At 39.7% G+C, this 15,572-nt stretch overlaps 1 protein-coding gene across 2 annotated transcripts in view; it reads right to left on the bottom strand.

Annotated features, from left to right (window-relative positions):
* The window catches only part of LOC105463740 (myotubularin related protein 7), a 115,454-nt gene that overhangs the window by 66,474 nt on the left and 33,408 nt on the right, over positions 1-15,572 (bottom strand). The window contains exons 1-3 of one of the 2 annotated variants that reach the window (XM_071068587.1): positions 8,552-8,643; positions 7,049-7,164; positions 6,515-6,677 (exon numbers count right to left, since the gene is read on the bottom strand). Coding sequence is in view for 1 of the 2 variants with exons in the window: in XM_011711012.3 (XP_011709314.1) it covers positions 6,515-6,677; positions 8,552-8,674 (286 nt within the window). In the remaining variant the exon portion in view is untranslated. Of the gene's footprint in view, positions 1-6,514; positions 6,678-7,048; positions 7,165-8,551; positions 8,675-15,572 lie in introns of those variants that run through there. The other variant, XM_011711012.3, reaches the window with a different exon arrangement.

The following is a 15,572-nucleotide window of genomic DNA, read 5'->3' as shown; positions in this document are numbered from 1 at the left end:
TTTCTGTTCCTTTCACTCTGTACTTTCGCCAAATACATAGCAGAATGTTCAGCAATTAGCTGGGAGGTAAGTTTAAAAAAAAAAAAAAAACTAGGACTTGAGAATCTTTATTTTTTTGCTTACAGACTTTTACATAATACTTTGACAAATGATAGTTGTGTATGTTTCTGGGGTAAAAAGTAATGGTATGATTTTTGACTACAATGTAGAATGATTAACTCAAGCTAATTAACATATACATTGCCTCAAGTGTTTCACATTTTTTGTAACGAGAACATCTGAAATTTACTCTCAGCGTTTTGAAATTTACACTTCTGAACTATTACCTATACTCAACACACTGTGCAACAGATCTCAAAATAATAAGACTTATACCTCCTTCCTGAGGCTTTTGCACCCTTTGACCATCATCTCCCCATTTCCCCCACCCCCAGCCTCTGGTAACCACCATTCTACTCTCTGCGTCTGGGAGTTTAACTGTCATAGATCCCACATGTAAGTGAGAACATGTGGTATTTGTTATGTTGGGCTTTTTTCACTCAGCATAATGCTCTCTAATTCCATCCATGTTGTCACAAATAACAAAATGTCTTGCTTTTTAAGGCTGAATAGCATTCCATTATTTGTATATCCCATGTTTTCTTTATCTCTTCATCCAATGACGGATACTTAAGTGGATTCCACAACTTGGCTACTGCGAATAGTGCTGCAATGAACATGTGAAAACACGTGAGAGCAGATGTTTCTTTGACTTATAGATTTCAATCTTTCCAGTAAGCACTCAGAAGTGGGATTATCGAATCATATAATTCTATTTTTTATTTTTTGTGGAACCTCCATCTGTTTTCTGTACTAATTTACATTCCCACCAACAGTGCACAAGCATTCTCTTTCCTCCGCGCCCTTGCCAAAGCGTGTTATCTTCCATCTTTTTGGTAAAGACCATTCTAACAGTTGCGAGGCGATATCTCACCGTGGTTTTAATTTGCATCTTCCTAACGATTATTGAGGTTGAGCATTTGCTCATGTATCTGTTAGCTATCTACGTCTTCTTTTGTGTACTCTCTTGAGGTCCCTTGTCCTTTTCTTAATCAGAGTACTTGGTTTTTTTTTTTTTTCCTATAGAGTTGTCGGAGTTCCTGATGTATTTTGGGTATTAATCCCTTATCAGGTATATGGTTTCCAAATATTTTCTCCCATTTCCTTTGTTATGCAGAAGTTTTTTATATTTTAGACAAATCTTTAATATTTACAGAATCTGAACAGAGAGAAAGTATTTGCCTACTCTAGGAAGGTCATATCCCTCAGCTGATTTTCTACCCACTCTTAAAACAGGCATGTTAAAAGTTCCACTGGCTTTTCCCATCACAGTCTGAGCCAACAGACCCAACATAAAACATCTTTTGCTATTAGTGACCAGCAGCTTTCAGCAGGAAGTGCACCGAAGGCCTCACCCTAAGGGGCCCCATTACACAAGAGCTCCTCCAATAAGAAGCAAATACTCAAAATGCCTTTGGATTGTGGGAGTAAACTGAATGTGCATGTTTAATTTTTTAAAAAATTCAGAAAAAGTTAATGTGGAAATCTTGGTATTTACAGTATCGTATATTATCTACTTAAATCCTATAACTAATGAAACAGGAGTCCAGCTTTAATGTTTCTCTACCCAGAAAGCAAAATGGTAATTTCTAAAACACTACACGAAATTAAGGATGAGTAACATTTTGGCTGTTTCTAGGAAGACCAAATCAGTGTTTCAGTTGAAAGCAGAGCTCAATCCAAGCATAGAGATCCATGTTTTTGCTGATTTTATTCTAGCACCGGTGTTCACTGTGCTCCCCTTAACCTAGGGAAGCCTGTGGCACTACAGTGCAGCTCAGTCTCTACTGCCGTCCCTGGCTCCTTTACTCTCAGAAAACCCCACTTCCTACTTCCCACAGAAAATGCAAGACATCAGGTGGAAACTCCCAACTTGGAACCACCAGGCGAATAAATGGGGCTGCGTCCGTACACAACCTTTGCTCCTTCTCTCCCATATAAAGGAAAGGGTGCTCCTTCTGCCAAAATAAGGGAGAGATGTGGGTACAACAAAACATTAGGGAAGGAAGGAAAATAACCTAGCTTGTTCCCTAGGTACCGGGTTAAAGGTTATAAAAACAGAATATTTAGGATAAATATATGGAGGAATTGCCTCTCATTATAGACTAACTGGGAGAAGCAACAAATAATGTAACATTAAAATCAAAAGTATTTTAAAAATGAAGAGAAAAAACAAACATGAATCAGCATCAGCAGAATGTGAAGGGTGGGAAAGGGAAGGGAAAACTTACCAATAGTCATCAGGACACAGAGATGTGAGCGTTTTTTTAATAACCAAAGTAACTACTGAAAGCTAACTTGCATCAAACATTATGCTGAATTCAGGCAACTTAAAATAACTGTAGTTGAAAAACCATTTAGAGTGGGGTGAGAAGATAATACAGCCATTATTGGATTTTGCATATTTAAAATAAAAATGAGGGTGCCTCACCTTATCTGTCTATTGTAAACAAACAAGTGTTGAAATTAAATATTAGGACTGTTACAGCTAACAGCGGAAAAAGGTGCTACACTCTGATAAAAAAGAAATTACCACTGCAAAAATTGCTTAAACATCAATGACTTAGATAAGGAATATAAAAAGTTACCAATTAAGCACATGAGACTACTTCAATCATGAGATTTTTTTAAAATAAAAAATATCCAAAAGAATTGAGGAGTGAGATTCTAAAAAGATACTAGTTTAGGAAAAGGGGGAAAATAAACAAAAGAAATTATTTAAGTGTTGAAGCGCCCACAAACACTAAAGAAGGAAAGATAATTGATACAAAAAATAAACAGCAGGAGGCAAATTGGAGGGAAGAGAGGAGAGAGGACATGGGAAAAGCTGAAGCCCCCTGAGAAACAGGGGTCTTTTCATCAGAAAAGCTGAGATCCTTATTAATACATGCGATCTACAAGGTTAACTGATCTCATTTGAGCCACAACCCTTATTTTAACCTAAGTTAGTTCTTTACCAAGAATGAAAGAGCTTCCTGCATTTGGACATGTTATGTTTTGCCTGAGATCTTCTATAGTCCGTGACCAAATTCTTATCAATCTTTATTCACATAAAGAGCAAACCAATAAAATCTCTAATTTTTTTAATAATTTGATTTACCCTTATACCAGAAATCCTAACTCAGTAAAGAGAGAATCTCGACATTCACTTTAAGTTGCCTGAATTCAGCAGAATGTCTGAAGCAATTTCGCTTTCAATAATTACATGGGTTCTAAAACACCTCACACCTCTGTGTCCCTCTGCTAACAACTGGAAACTTTTCTCTTCCCTTCCCCACCCTTTGCATTCTGCTGATGCTAAGGTTCAGGGTTTTTTCTTTTTTTTTCTATTTTTAAAGTACTTTTGATTTTAATATTAAATAACAGCAGCTTTGAAAATATCTCCTTCAGAAACCTGGACTTAAATGAATTCCCAAACATTTCTTCTTATGTAAAAACAACTGTTTTGTCCTCTACAGCAGCAGTCTACAACCTTTTTGGTACCAGGGACCAGTTTTGTGGAAGACAATTTTTCCGTGGATGGGGGTGTGGTTGGGGGATGGTTTCAGGATGAAACTTCCACCTCAGATCATCAGGCATTAGATTCTCATTAGGAGCACACAACCTAGATCCCTCGCATGTACGGTTCACAATAGAGTTCATGCTCCTAAAAGAACTAATGCCACCGCTGATCTGACAGGAGGTGGAGCTCATGCTTGCATGCCCGCCACTCACCTCCTGCTGTGCTGTGCTGCCCGCTTCCTAACCGGCCATAGACTGGTACCTGTCTGCGGCCCAGGGGTCGGGGACCCCTGCTCTATAGAACCTTACAGTTAGCTGGGTGTCCATAAAGAAACTGAAAATATGTGAACTTTGTTGGTGACTAACCAGAATATCGACAGAGCTACATTGTATGACTAGAATTCAAAGTATACCTCCCTCACCAACCACACACATACACCCTTATTCTCATATCCTTAGAGGCAGTGGAGGGTGTATTTTATAAAATAGCTTCAGATGGTTCTGAAAGGCCACCCCATTCCCCAGCTGAAGGCCACTGTTTCATGTCAAACCCCTTCCACATTTCCCCATCTCCCTCTAGAGTCAAAGTCCTGCTTCCAAAGTTACAGCCTATAATATGCCCTAATTTTAGCATTGCCTTTAACATGGCACTGTGAACTGCTTGTGTTCTATTTTGCCTTCCCTCACTTACTAAAGCACTACATTTTAGGCAAACTGGCGTTTCTAATGCCCATGTTTCAAAATGCTGGCGATTCTTTTTAACTCCTCTTAGGTGATGGCTTTGATTCAATGAATTACTATGATTTCTTTTAGAAAAGGTAGCCAGTCAGATCTCTGGCTGCATCTAACACCTAACTCCCAAAACTTCATCTTTTAAGGAAAAAGTATCCCTTTCGAAAATGGGGGAACATAGTAATTTCCCCCTCAGGGATCCTCACAGCAAGAGTCCTGGCACTCGCTGCCTCTGGGCCGTGACCCTCCTGGTCCCTGTGATTCACTCTTCCAGCTGCTCAGCCCTTTCCTGGTTCGCCGGGCTATCCCTAAATCCCATTAATCTGCTCAGAGCACATTTATCGCTCAGTACTTCCATTAATCAGTGACACAGAAACTGTTGCACAGAATTCTCCTCACATCCTCTGCTGCGTGCAACCTAGTGTACATCTTCCCAGAACTTCTGTTCCAATTTTAGTGCACCCTCCAAAAAGTTCAACTGCTTTTCTGGCTTACTCTGCCATTCCTGTAGTGCACTTGGATGAAAAAGCCTCAACCAACTGCCTTTAGAGGGAAACAGTGTAAAGTAAAAATTACCAGATTTTGACAGCTCCCTGGCATCATTTCCATTCAGTAACTTTAGCTCTTAGCTACCTACAAAGAATATGGACAAATCATGATCCAACCAAATGCCTTGAAAAGTTTATAATTGAACTTCTTGTCCTGAATCAAAACATCAATTTGGCAAAGCAGTTATCAGCACATATCTTATTTCCTTTATTAACTACTTCTGTGTAACACAACTGTTATATAAATGATCTCTTTTCACTGTATTCTTCCAAGAAACTTAGAGTATATTTCTTTTAAGGAAAACAACACCACAACTCACACAAGCCACACAGAGAGGCAAGAAACACTTCTTTTGAAGCGAACAGTAAGCTATAAATCTGAAGAGCCCAAGATGATGGCTAGAACAAGATAGCAATGGCGAGAACATATTTTTCAAATCCAAATGTTCTTCTACTACATCAAGTCTTGTTTTTCTTTTTTCAGGAGAATCAGCAGATCCACACTCTGAATAGGCACTGATGCTAGTCTAGTTGTACCAACCTTGGAAAAAACAAATTATTATCAAAAAGCAATGGAGGGGCAGGCATGGTAGTTCATGCCTGTAATCCCAGCACTTGAGGCTGAGGCAGGTGGATCACTTGAGGCCACGAGTTCAAGACCAGCCTGGCCAACATGGCAAAATCCCATCTCTACTAAAAATGCTAAAATTAGCAGGGTGTGGTGGCGGGCACCTGTAGTCCAGCCACTTGGGAGGCTGAGGCATGAGAATCGCTTGAACCTGGCAGGCAGAGGTTGCAGTGGGCTGAGATCGTGCCACTGCACTCCAGTCTGGGCAATGGAGCAATAGTGTCTGGAAAAAAAAAACAAACAAACCCCAAGAAACAAAAAAGCAATGGAGACTAAGCCTTAAAAGCCTCAAGAGGGAGATAACTGCACTAGAACTGTCTAATAACATTTCCCACACAAAACAACTGGTCAGTTCTGTCACTGGCCCCATTCAAGGTGGCTTGAGTACCACAACATAAGGGTATAACTTAAACGCAATTTCACCCCAAAAGGAAAACATCCTATAACCCCCACCAAGATTAAGCGAATACTGGCCGGGCGCGGTGGCTCAAGCCTGTAATCCCAGCACTTTGGGAGGCCGAGGCGGGCGGATCACAAGGTCAGGAGATCGAGACCACAGTGAAACCCCGTCTCTACTAAAAATACAAAAAATTAGCCGGGCGCGGTGGCGGGCACCTGTAGTCCCAGCTACTCAGGAGGCTGAGGCAGGAGAATGGCGGGAACCCGGGAGGCGGAGCTGCACTGGGAGCTCCGAGATCGCGCCACTGCACTCCAGCCTGGGCAACAGCGTGAGACTCCGTCTCAAAAAAAAAAAAAAAAAAAAAAAAAAAAGATTAAGCGAATACTAAGATTCATGAAAGAGACCCACATAGTAAATAACTCGAGGGAGACTCTAAAAAACAAGCAACTCTGTATCAGATGATTATTCAGGCTTGTCCTCATCTAAGAACCAGACTGACACAATCCCTAAACCCCTATCATTCCTAAGCACCAAACAAATTCTTGAATGGGATTTGCGAATTTTTAAGAGAGGTTCCGTATTAAACGCCGAGTTCCTCTACCCTACCTGGCCTTGCAAGGCGTATCAGGGAGATGTACACGTCGTGGCAATCTCTTTCCTGAGGTATGATGAGCTGTATTATCTGAAAGTTCTTGCAGCGAATCAGCAGAGGGCATCCGGTAGCAGTCGTTGCCTGTTTCTCAATGGTGGAAATCTGACTGTGAAGAATCTAGAACCAAATGTTAATTTGCATAAGCTAAGCACAAATAACTAATGAATATGACAAGGACTAACATTTCGTTGTGGCTCAAACAATGACAAGACGCACTCCCCAACCTCTAGCTAGCTCAACCCTTGCATTCAGATGACAAGTACTGAGATGTTCCAGGTAACAACCAACTTCCTAAATTTATAATTTTATTTTTCAATACCAAGCTTCCTGATATCCAGGATAGTTATTTTGAAGCAAACCATTCAGCATATAAATCTGCACACGTCCAGGTAAGGAAACATTTTGGTGGTCAGATGTGGAATGCACTTTATAGCTAAAATCAAACAAGGTCATGAGAAGTCAGTAAAATAAACTTCTGCAGTCAATACAAGTTAGAGATGGCTCCGCTGGGAGGTGCCACCATGCTCCTTAATTCCACATGGAATGTTCGAGTTCTGTATCAACATGGGACTGTTGTTTTCTAAGCTGTTGGTGGTCGGGCAGGCTGCAAAAGAAGGAATTTATTTATCTTTTTATTTTTTAAATTAGTATTTTTATTGCAAATCATAGCTGTACACATTTATGGGCTAAAACGTGATGCTGTGATATATGAACATCATGTGGATGATTAAATCAAGCCAATTAACATAGCCATCACTTACCTATAGTTGTTTTTTCTTTTTAAACAATGAGACCCTTGAAATTTACTCTCATAATGATTTTGAAATATACATTGAGTATGGACACCTTGCTGTGCAACACATTTTCCAGACTATTCCTACTGTTCATTGGAAACTTTGTGCCCTTTGATCAGTATCTCCTCATTCCCGCCCTCTCCTCTGCACTCCCAGTGTCTAGTAAAACCATCATTCTACTCTCTAAAGAGGAGATTTACTTTAAAGGAAATCATACTGAAGTGCATCTCTGGTGTTACAGGAGGCTCTCTGCTCAGTCTTCAATGGCAGCATTTTATTTTGTAAGTTTCCCCTCCACTAATAAGTGCCTGCCACCTTCTGCTTAAAATGTACCACTGTGCACAGAATATAGAAAAGGGAAATCTACAATTCAGGGATATCACCATTGGGTTGCTGAAAAAATAATAAGGCCAGGCACAGTGGCTCATGCCTGTAATCCCAGCACTTTGGAAGGCCAAGGTGGGCAGATCACTTGAGGTCAGGAGTTTGAGACCAGCCTGGACAACATGGTGAAACGCTGTCTCTACTAAAAATACAAAAAGTCAGCCAGGCATGGTGGCACGTGACTGTAGTCCCAGCTATTCAGGAGGCTGAGGCAGGCAAATCGCTTGAACCCAAGAGGTCGAGGTTGCAGTGAGCCAAGATCGATCGCACCACTGCACTCCAGCCTGGGTAACAGAGTGAAACTCCATCTCAATAATAATAATAATAAATATCTAATGGTTTCATTAATAAGTAGCAGAAATACCTGATGATGAAACTCCTCTAGCTTTTCTTTCTTTTTAAAATTACCAGAAAAGTTGAGACAACATAATAAAATGACCAAATGGCTGCATCATACAACCGTACAAATAGAGAACATTGCAAATGGAGCACCAGAGGATGGCAATGCTGAATCTGGCCTACTGACATTATTCAATCTCTCCTTGACAGCTGTGACAGGAAGCACTTGTATCTTCTGGCTATTTCTAAGTCTCTCTTTAGTGATGTTCAAATAATTCGGGTTTAAAATGAGTAAGTAGATCAAGTAGATATGACTATACAGAAAAAGGCCAAACACACATTCCAGAAACAGTTCCCTAACACCCAATCACCAAAAGCCCACTCATCTCACCCCGAGGAAAAACGAATGGAGGGCAAAAACTTTTTACTTCAAACAATGCAAAACGAGGAAAGCTAAAAATAAAGAAAGCATACCCATGTTTCTTTTCTTGTGTCAGGTGAATTTTCCACGAATATGACGTGAGTAGCCGTCAAATACAAAGTACCTAGAGCTGCTTTTTTAGGAGACACTCGATCTACCAAGCGGACATTTTCAACCTAGAGAAATCGGCAAGATGAAAAGAGTTACCATAAAGCAGAAGAGCAAATCACGAAATAAATAAGAGGGTAAACCCATACTTACTCCAAAATACAATTTTTTGAGAATTCCCCCAATAATAAAAGCCAAAAAATGTTCCCTTAAGTTAACTGGATCTCAGAGTATCATTCTGTATATTAAAAGATGAAAATTTACCAATTATGAAAATATGACTTTAAAGGTACCACAAAAGATTTGTAGACCCTATTAAAAAAACCCTGTCTGAGTTTTACAATGGCCAACACTTTCATTCCATTGTAATTGTATAACATTTTTAATTTAAAGCAGAAAGCGTATGTGTTAAAGTTCTGAGTTTACACTATGTATGAATGACATTCTATGAAAAAGAGAACAGCACATGTTCCTATGTGTTTCTAAGTTGTAGAAATGGCCTTAAGGCTGTTTGCTTCCATATAAACTAGTAGGAAGTATAAACATATGGGAGAAAAAAGTATCAGAGAAGTGTATATAAGGAAAACATACCATTTCAAGATCCTTACAATCTTTCTAATGAATGGCATTATCACCACTCAGCTAAAATCCAAACTGCTAGAAGAGATTTCTAGAAACAATTTTTATCAAGCATACATCTCTTATATGCAGAGTAATTTCAAGGATATGTGCACCGAGATCATCCTAACATGAAATGCAATGGAAATGACAAGACAATCTCTACCCGGCCAGAGAAAACTGAAGCAATGATGACTCTAGTAAGACACATCCACCATAACCACCGCAGGAACATTCCTGTAATGACCACAGGGCACAGCAGTCCTACCACTGCTAAGGATCAACCACCTGCAGAGAAACACTGACTCATCCCTCAAGTCAAAATGGTATTTGCTTCCATGAGGCAGCTTAGGAACTAATACATTGTTTTCGCTCCATTCTTCAGTTTAAATAGAAGCTGTGGGCTGGTGCGGTGGCTCATGCCTATAATCCTAGCACTTTGGGAGGCCGAGGCAAGTGGATCACTAGAGGTGAGGAGCTCAAGACCAGCCTGGCCAACATGGTGAAACCCCATGTCTCTACTAAAAATACATATATTAGCCTGGGGTGGTGGCGGGCACCTGCAATTCCAGCTACTCGGGAGGCTGAGGCAGGAAAATCACTTGAACTCTGGAGGCAGAGGTTGCAGTGAGCCGAGATTGTGCCACTGAACTCCAGCCTGGGTGACAGAGCGAGACTCCATCTCAAAAAAAATAAATAGGCCAGGCACAGTGGCTCACGCCTGTAATCCCAGCACTTTGATCACGAGGTCAGGAGTTCAAGACCAGCCTGGCCAACATGGCGAAACACTGTCTCTACTAAAAATACAAAATTTAGCTGGGCGTGGTGGCGGGCACCTGTAATCCCGGCTACTCGGGGGTCTGCGGCAGGAGAATCGCTTGAAACCGGAAGGCGGAAGCTGCAGTGAGCCAAGATGGCGCCACTACATCACAGCCTGGGCAACAAGAGGGAAACTCCGTCTCAAAAATAAATAAATAAATAATAGAAGCTGTGGTCCTGATCTAGTTTAGGAGTCTCAGACTTCCCATCTACTCCAGGGGAGAGCCAGGGGAGACCCAGGGGAGTAGCAGACCTCGTGAACATTCCTGGGAACACGAAGAGCAAACAGGACCCAAGACCTCCCATTGCCTCAGTCTCCTTTAAGCCCTTAGAGCCAAGCCAGCCCTCTAGGCGTAACTCTAGAGGGTCCCATCTCACTTCCTCCCAATTTTCAGAGATCTACTGAGGTCAATAAAGAATTAGGTATTATAAATATTTGCAGTCATGCAATTTACTCCAGAGCATTGTGAAATTCCTGAAGACTTGTGAAAGTCTATGTATGTTAAAGACATTCATTCAACAACAGTGCCCCTCACCTACGAGCTTATGATTATTTTTTTTACAAGTATTCTTTTGTTACAGATATGCTGCACGTTCTTTTGTATGGTTATCCATCACAGTGTATTTTTTGCAAATGGTGTTCATATCACTGGTTTACTTTCCTACCGAATGATCAGCATTTCTTACATATTTATAAGAACTGTTTATATAGTAAGGATAGTAGCCCAAGGCCCAACGAGTTTTTATAACTGCCTCCTTAGCAAACTTTTTTTTTTATTAATTCTAGTATAAATCTGTTGAATGTTCTGAGTAGACAAATATTTTCTGTAATAATTTGTTGCTTCCTTTCCAGTATTTATCTTTTTTCCTTGTATAATAGCATTAATTAGAAACTTCAGAGTAACTATAAATAGCTGGGAGACCACAGTCACTCTTGCATTGTTTTTCACTTGTTTAATAACAGCTTTGTTGAGATACAACTCATATACCATATAATTCCCCCATTTAAATGTACTAGTCAATGGTTTTCAGCATATTCACAGCACTGTACACACCATCATTGTGCAAACAACACACCTATTTTAAAACATTTCCATCACCGCAAACAGAAACCCTGCACCCATTACCAGTCACATCCCAGTTATTCCCCCTAGCACTCCAGCCCTAAAAAATCAATTTACCCTCTGTCTCTTTAGATTTGCCTATTCTGAACATTTCGTACAAACGGAATCATGCAACCTGTCATACTTTGATACTGGTTTCTTTCACTTAGCAATCATGTTCTCAATCTATGTTTCAATCCAAGTTCATCTATTTGTAGAATGTATTAGTGCTTTAGTTTTTGTTGCCCAATGATATACTATTATATGGATATATCATATTTCATTTACCCATTCATCAGTTGATAGACATTTTGGTTGCATCTACCTTTTGACTACCATGAATAATGCTGCTATGTACTTTTGAGCGTAAGTTCTCATGTGGACATATGTTTTCATTTATTTTGGCCATACTTAGGAGTGGAATTGCTGGGTCATTTGGTAACTCATATAGTAAGGCTTTTGAAGAGCTTCTGGACTATTTCCCAAAGCAGCTGTGCCATTTAATATTCCCCACCAATATACAAGGGTTCCAATTTCTCCACATCCTTGCTAACACTATTACAATCTCTCTTTTTGATGACAGTCATCCTAGCATGTGATCTCATAGTGGTTTTGATTTTCATTTCCCTGATAGCTAACAATACTGAGCATCTCTTTATGTGCACCCATTTTTAATGGAACACTTATCATCTTTTACCGTTGAGTTTGATGCTGATATTTATTATTGCATTGTGAAAGTGACCTGATCCTAGTTTACTAAGAATTTTGATTTTTAAAAATCAGAAGTGAATGTTATGCCTTTTTGATATGTACTTGGATAAATATTTGCTTTTTTAACTCTAGTCCTAAATTATCAATAATAGTAATAGATTTCTTAATCTTTCAAGGAGTCTTGTGTTCCTGGTATATGGCCAACTTGGAATCACAACTATGTAATTTATACATAGTCATTATGTATTGATATTTTAATATTACTTTTATTTTCCCTGCCATAGTTGTTATTTTGATCTGTTTTTTTTTTCTGTTGCATCTATACTTTTAAGAGAGAACCTGCATGCCCTAGCCTATTCACGCTGCTTTTATCAAGTGAATTAACCATGGTTATGATTACTTCAATTAATCAGGAAGCTTTCAAGATACAAAGTATTTATTAGTTGAAACAAGTATAGTACTTCTTTATACAGAAATAATTATTTAGTAATGCTTTCCAAAATTTGGCAATAGTTCCTACAGGTCCCAGAGCTGTCAAAAGCAATTTTCAAGATATAGAGGAAGAAAAAAGAAATGAGGAGGGGAACAGCAGTGGTATGAGTTCCCAGAGACACTAACAATTAAAAATGAGTTACAAAAATTAAAATTCAGTTGTCTTAGACACGTTATGAAGTCAGAAAGCACTGTTCAGGGACTACCTCACAGTTTATACTAAGACGATGAAAATGATCTAAAATGAAATAAATTCAGAGTTTGGGCACCATCTCGAAGACCCACTGACTCATTAATTCAGCCTTACCATTGGGCTAACTTAATTCTATCTCATCTATACATATAATATGCTGTACACAGTACAAAGTAATAAGGCCAGTTTTATACTTAGGGGGAGCTAAGACTTAGGAAACCACCGGCTTCTCAAAACAAAACTGTTGCAACTCATTTGCATGCTCCCAGGAGCACTATGCTTAAGACACAGGAGGTATCTGTACTCTGAAAAAGGCTATGCAAATCTATGCAAAAGATATTACAATATATTATTAATTCTTGGATGTACTTTTTTACATTCTGGTATTTCTAAAAATGGGACACATCTGATGATTGATGTGTAAGAAGCTATTGTGTCACTTCGTTGGCAGTGCTTCTTTCTTCTTTTGTGGTACATAAAATCTTGCTGCCTCTCAGCATCACTGATGTCTTAGATTTGCTGAAATATGATAAATTTTAGTCTTTAGCACATAAAAGAGAATAATTGAAGCCATGGACTAAAAAAGGTTACCCAGGGCGAGCAGGCAGAGTGAGAAGAGATCTGAGGAAAACCCAGTGTTTAAAGGTCTAAATAAAGAAAAGGAATCAGCAAAGGACAGAAACAAAGAAATGGACAGGTAGCAGGAAAATCAGGAGATTCTGTTGTCAAGAGGAAAGCAGAGGGAATATTTTAAGAGAGAGGGAGTGTCCATGTCAAATGCTGCTGAGAGACAGAGTAGCGCAAGAACTTTAAGTTGCCCACTGGATTCAGGAACATGGGGGTCACTGGTGGTCTTAGCAGGAGGGGTCCTGGAAGCACGAGGATCAGAAGCCATGAAAGAGCAGCTTGAGGTGCCAACTCCCAGGCACTGAGAAAGTAGACACCACTCTTTGCCAAAGTGGGGTTTGAGTGGGCAGAAGCAGATAGTCTGACCACTCGAACCCCACCCCGGAGCAGCAAGAGCCATGTTAGCTTTTCAGAAGCAACTGGCATGTCAAGACATTTTAAGGAAAGATGCCTATGAGTGCTACCAACCAGGCCATCTGCACTTGTGATACACACAGGAAATAAAATCACTCCATTAGGCGGGATTGAGAAATACATTTTAACGGATTAGAAGGAGATGGGGATCACTGAGCAAAGATTTATCCTGCTTATGTTGTCTCTCCAGTCCTAACAAACTTTCAACCCCAGCTTTTAGAACTTGCCTTTTTAAAAATTAGGAAACATGTACTTACTTATTTAATGTTTAAAGATTCGGAAATGTAACAGGAAGAAAAGAAAATGACCCCTAGGACCATAATCCAACACGAGCACGGTTCGTCTTTTGGGAAAAAAGCCTATACCTCATTTTAAGTGTTTTTTTTTGGTTTTGTTTTGTTTTGTTTTAATTAGGTAGTGAAGCACCACAGGAAATAATCCCCAAGGATGGAGTGAATAAAACTAATCTAAATTGTCTGATGGCACCGTTTCATTGCAGTATCCACCCTTCCTTTGCCAAAATCTTCAGAACAGTTGGCCATATACCATAATGCACTGACGGTTTGGAGGAGGGGAGAGTAATTAAGGAAGAGGTAGGTAATTAAGGAAGAGCTGTGCCACAAGCCAAGGACACATAAATGGATGGTGACTTGATCTGCAACCTGAACTAATTCAGAAGCAAATGATTATGCCAGAGGGGACTGTGAAAATGCAAACCTCCATGGGAACTGGCAGAAATTCTGGGGAAAGCTTTGGACTTCTAAAGAAAAGAGAACTGAGGCATTTCAAAGAACTATGTCAAAGAACTCCACCAATATCTCATGAATCGGGCCAACCCCAGTTGTCAGTTTGTTTATGAAAAAATCACCAAATAACAATAAAAACAATAACAAATATTTTTCGATATTTGATATCCATACGCTGTACAATTACTTTATATACCTGAGCTGAAGTTAATCCCCATAGTAACCTCCTGAATTACAGGTTCTTGCATAATCCCCATTTCATAGTTCTGTTGAACTTGAGATTTGATAAACTCTCCCAGGTCTTGCAGGGAACAGGTGGCGTGGCCTAGCCAGCATGGGTCTCCAACCTTTTGGCTTCCCTGGGCTACAATGGAAGAAGATGAATTGTCTTGGGCCGTACCATACACATAAAATACACTAACAACAGCTGATGAGCTTAAGAGAAAAAAAGGTCCATGCATAATTTTCATGATATCTGCCACCACAGATAGGCAAAAACATCCTCACATTCAAAGGGCAGGACACCCGGACTAGAACCAAAGTCTGTCTAACTTCAAAGCCATGTTCATCCTTCACCATGGCTGCTGTGGGCACTTGTAAATGCCTTTGAGGTCATTCTAGAATTGTTATTCAAAATTAATATGTTTAGCACAGTCAGTTAATAATTATTGTAAGAAATCTTATACATGAAATCAGTATTTGATAATAGAATGTTGTAAGACAAAATTATACTGTAAAACTATATTCACAAATCACTATCACAATATTATTCTTTTAGATAAACCCAAAGACAAAAAGCTTGGTAATGGATATAAGAGCCCAAAGATTGGCACTAGCAGACTTTGGGGATTCTCAGAACTAGTAAAAGAGAGAGAACACTAAACATCTAATTCCATTCAAAAAGATGCCTACGTGTGGCACTGTGTCAGGTTCTGCAAAAAAAAAAAAAAAAAAAAAAAGCAAAAGGGTAAATAAGGTAGAGTCTTTGTCTATCTTCAAGAATCTTATGGATTCAATGGAAAAGACTGTGCCCCAGTTTAACGGCTTTTTTGAATTCCCATCCCTCCTCTGTTGGGGTTAGACTGAGAGGAAACAAAGGTTTCATCATCTTTTCTAGGCCAAGGCTGAAAATGTTCAGTCAAAACCCTGGGCGCCACCAGCACACGGCCAGGTCTGAAGAGGCCACCCCAGCCACCCAACACAGGTCCTTCTTGGCCTTCCCTTCACTGCCTGGGCATCAGCA

This window comes from Macaca nemestrina, chromosome 8 (assembly GCF_043159975.1).
Source record: "Macaca nemestrina isolate mMacNem1 chromosome 8, mMacNem.hap1, whole genome shotgun sequence".
NCBI lineage: Eukaryota > Metazoa > Chordata > Mammalia > Primates > Cercopithecidae > Macaca > Macaca nemestrina.
The sequence above is the reverse complement of the archived record's forward strand: the minus strand, read 5'-3'. Positions and strand labels throughout refer to the sequence as shown.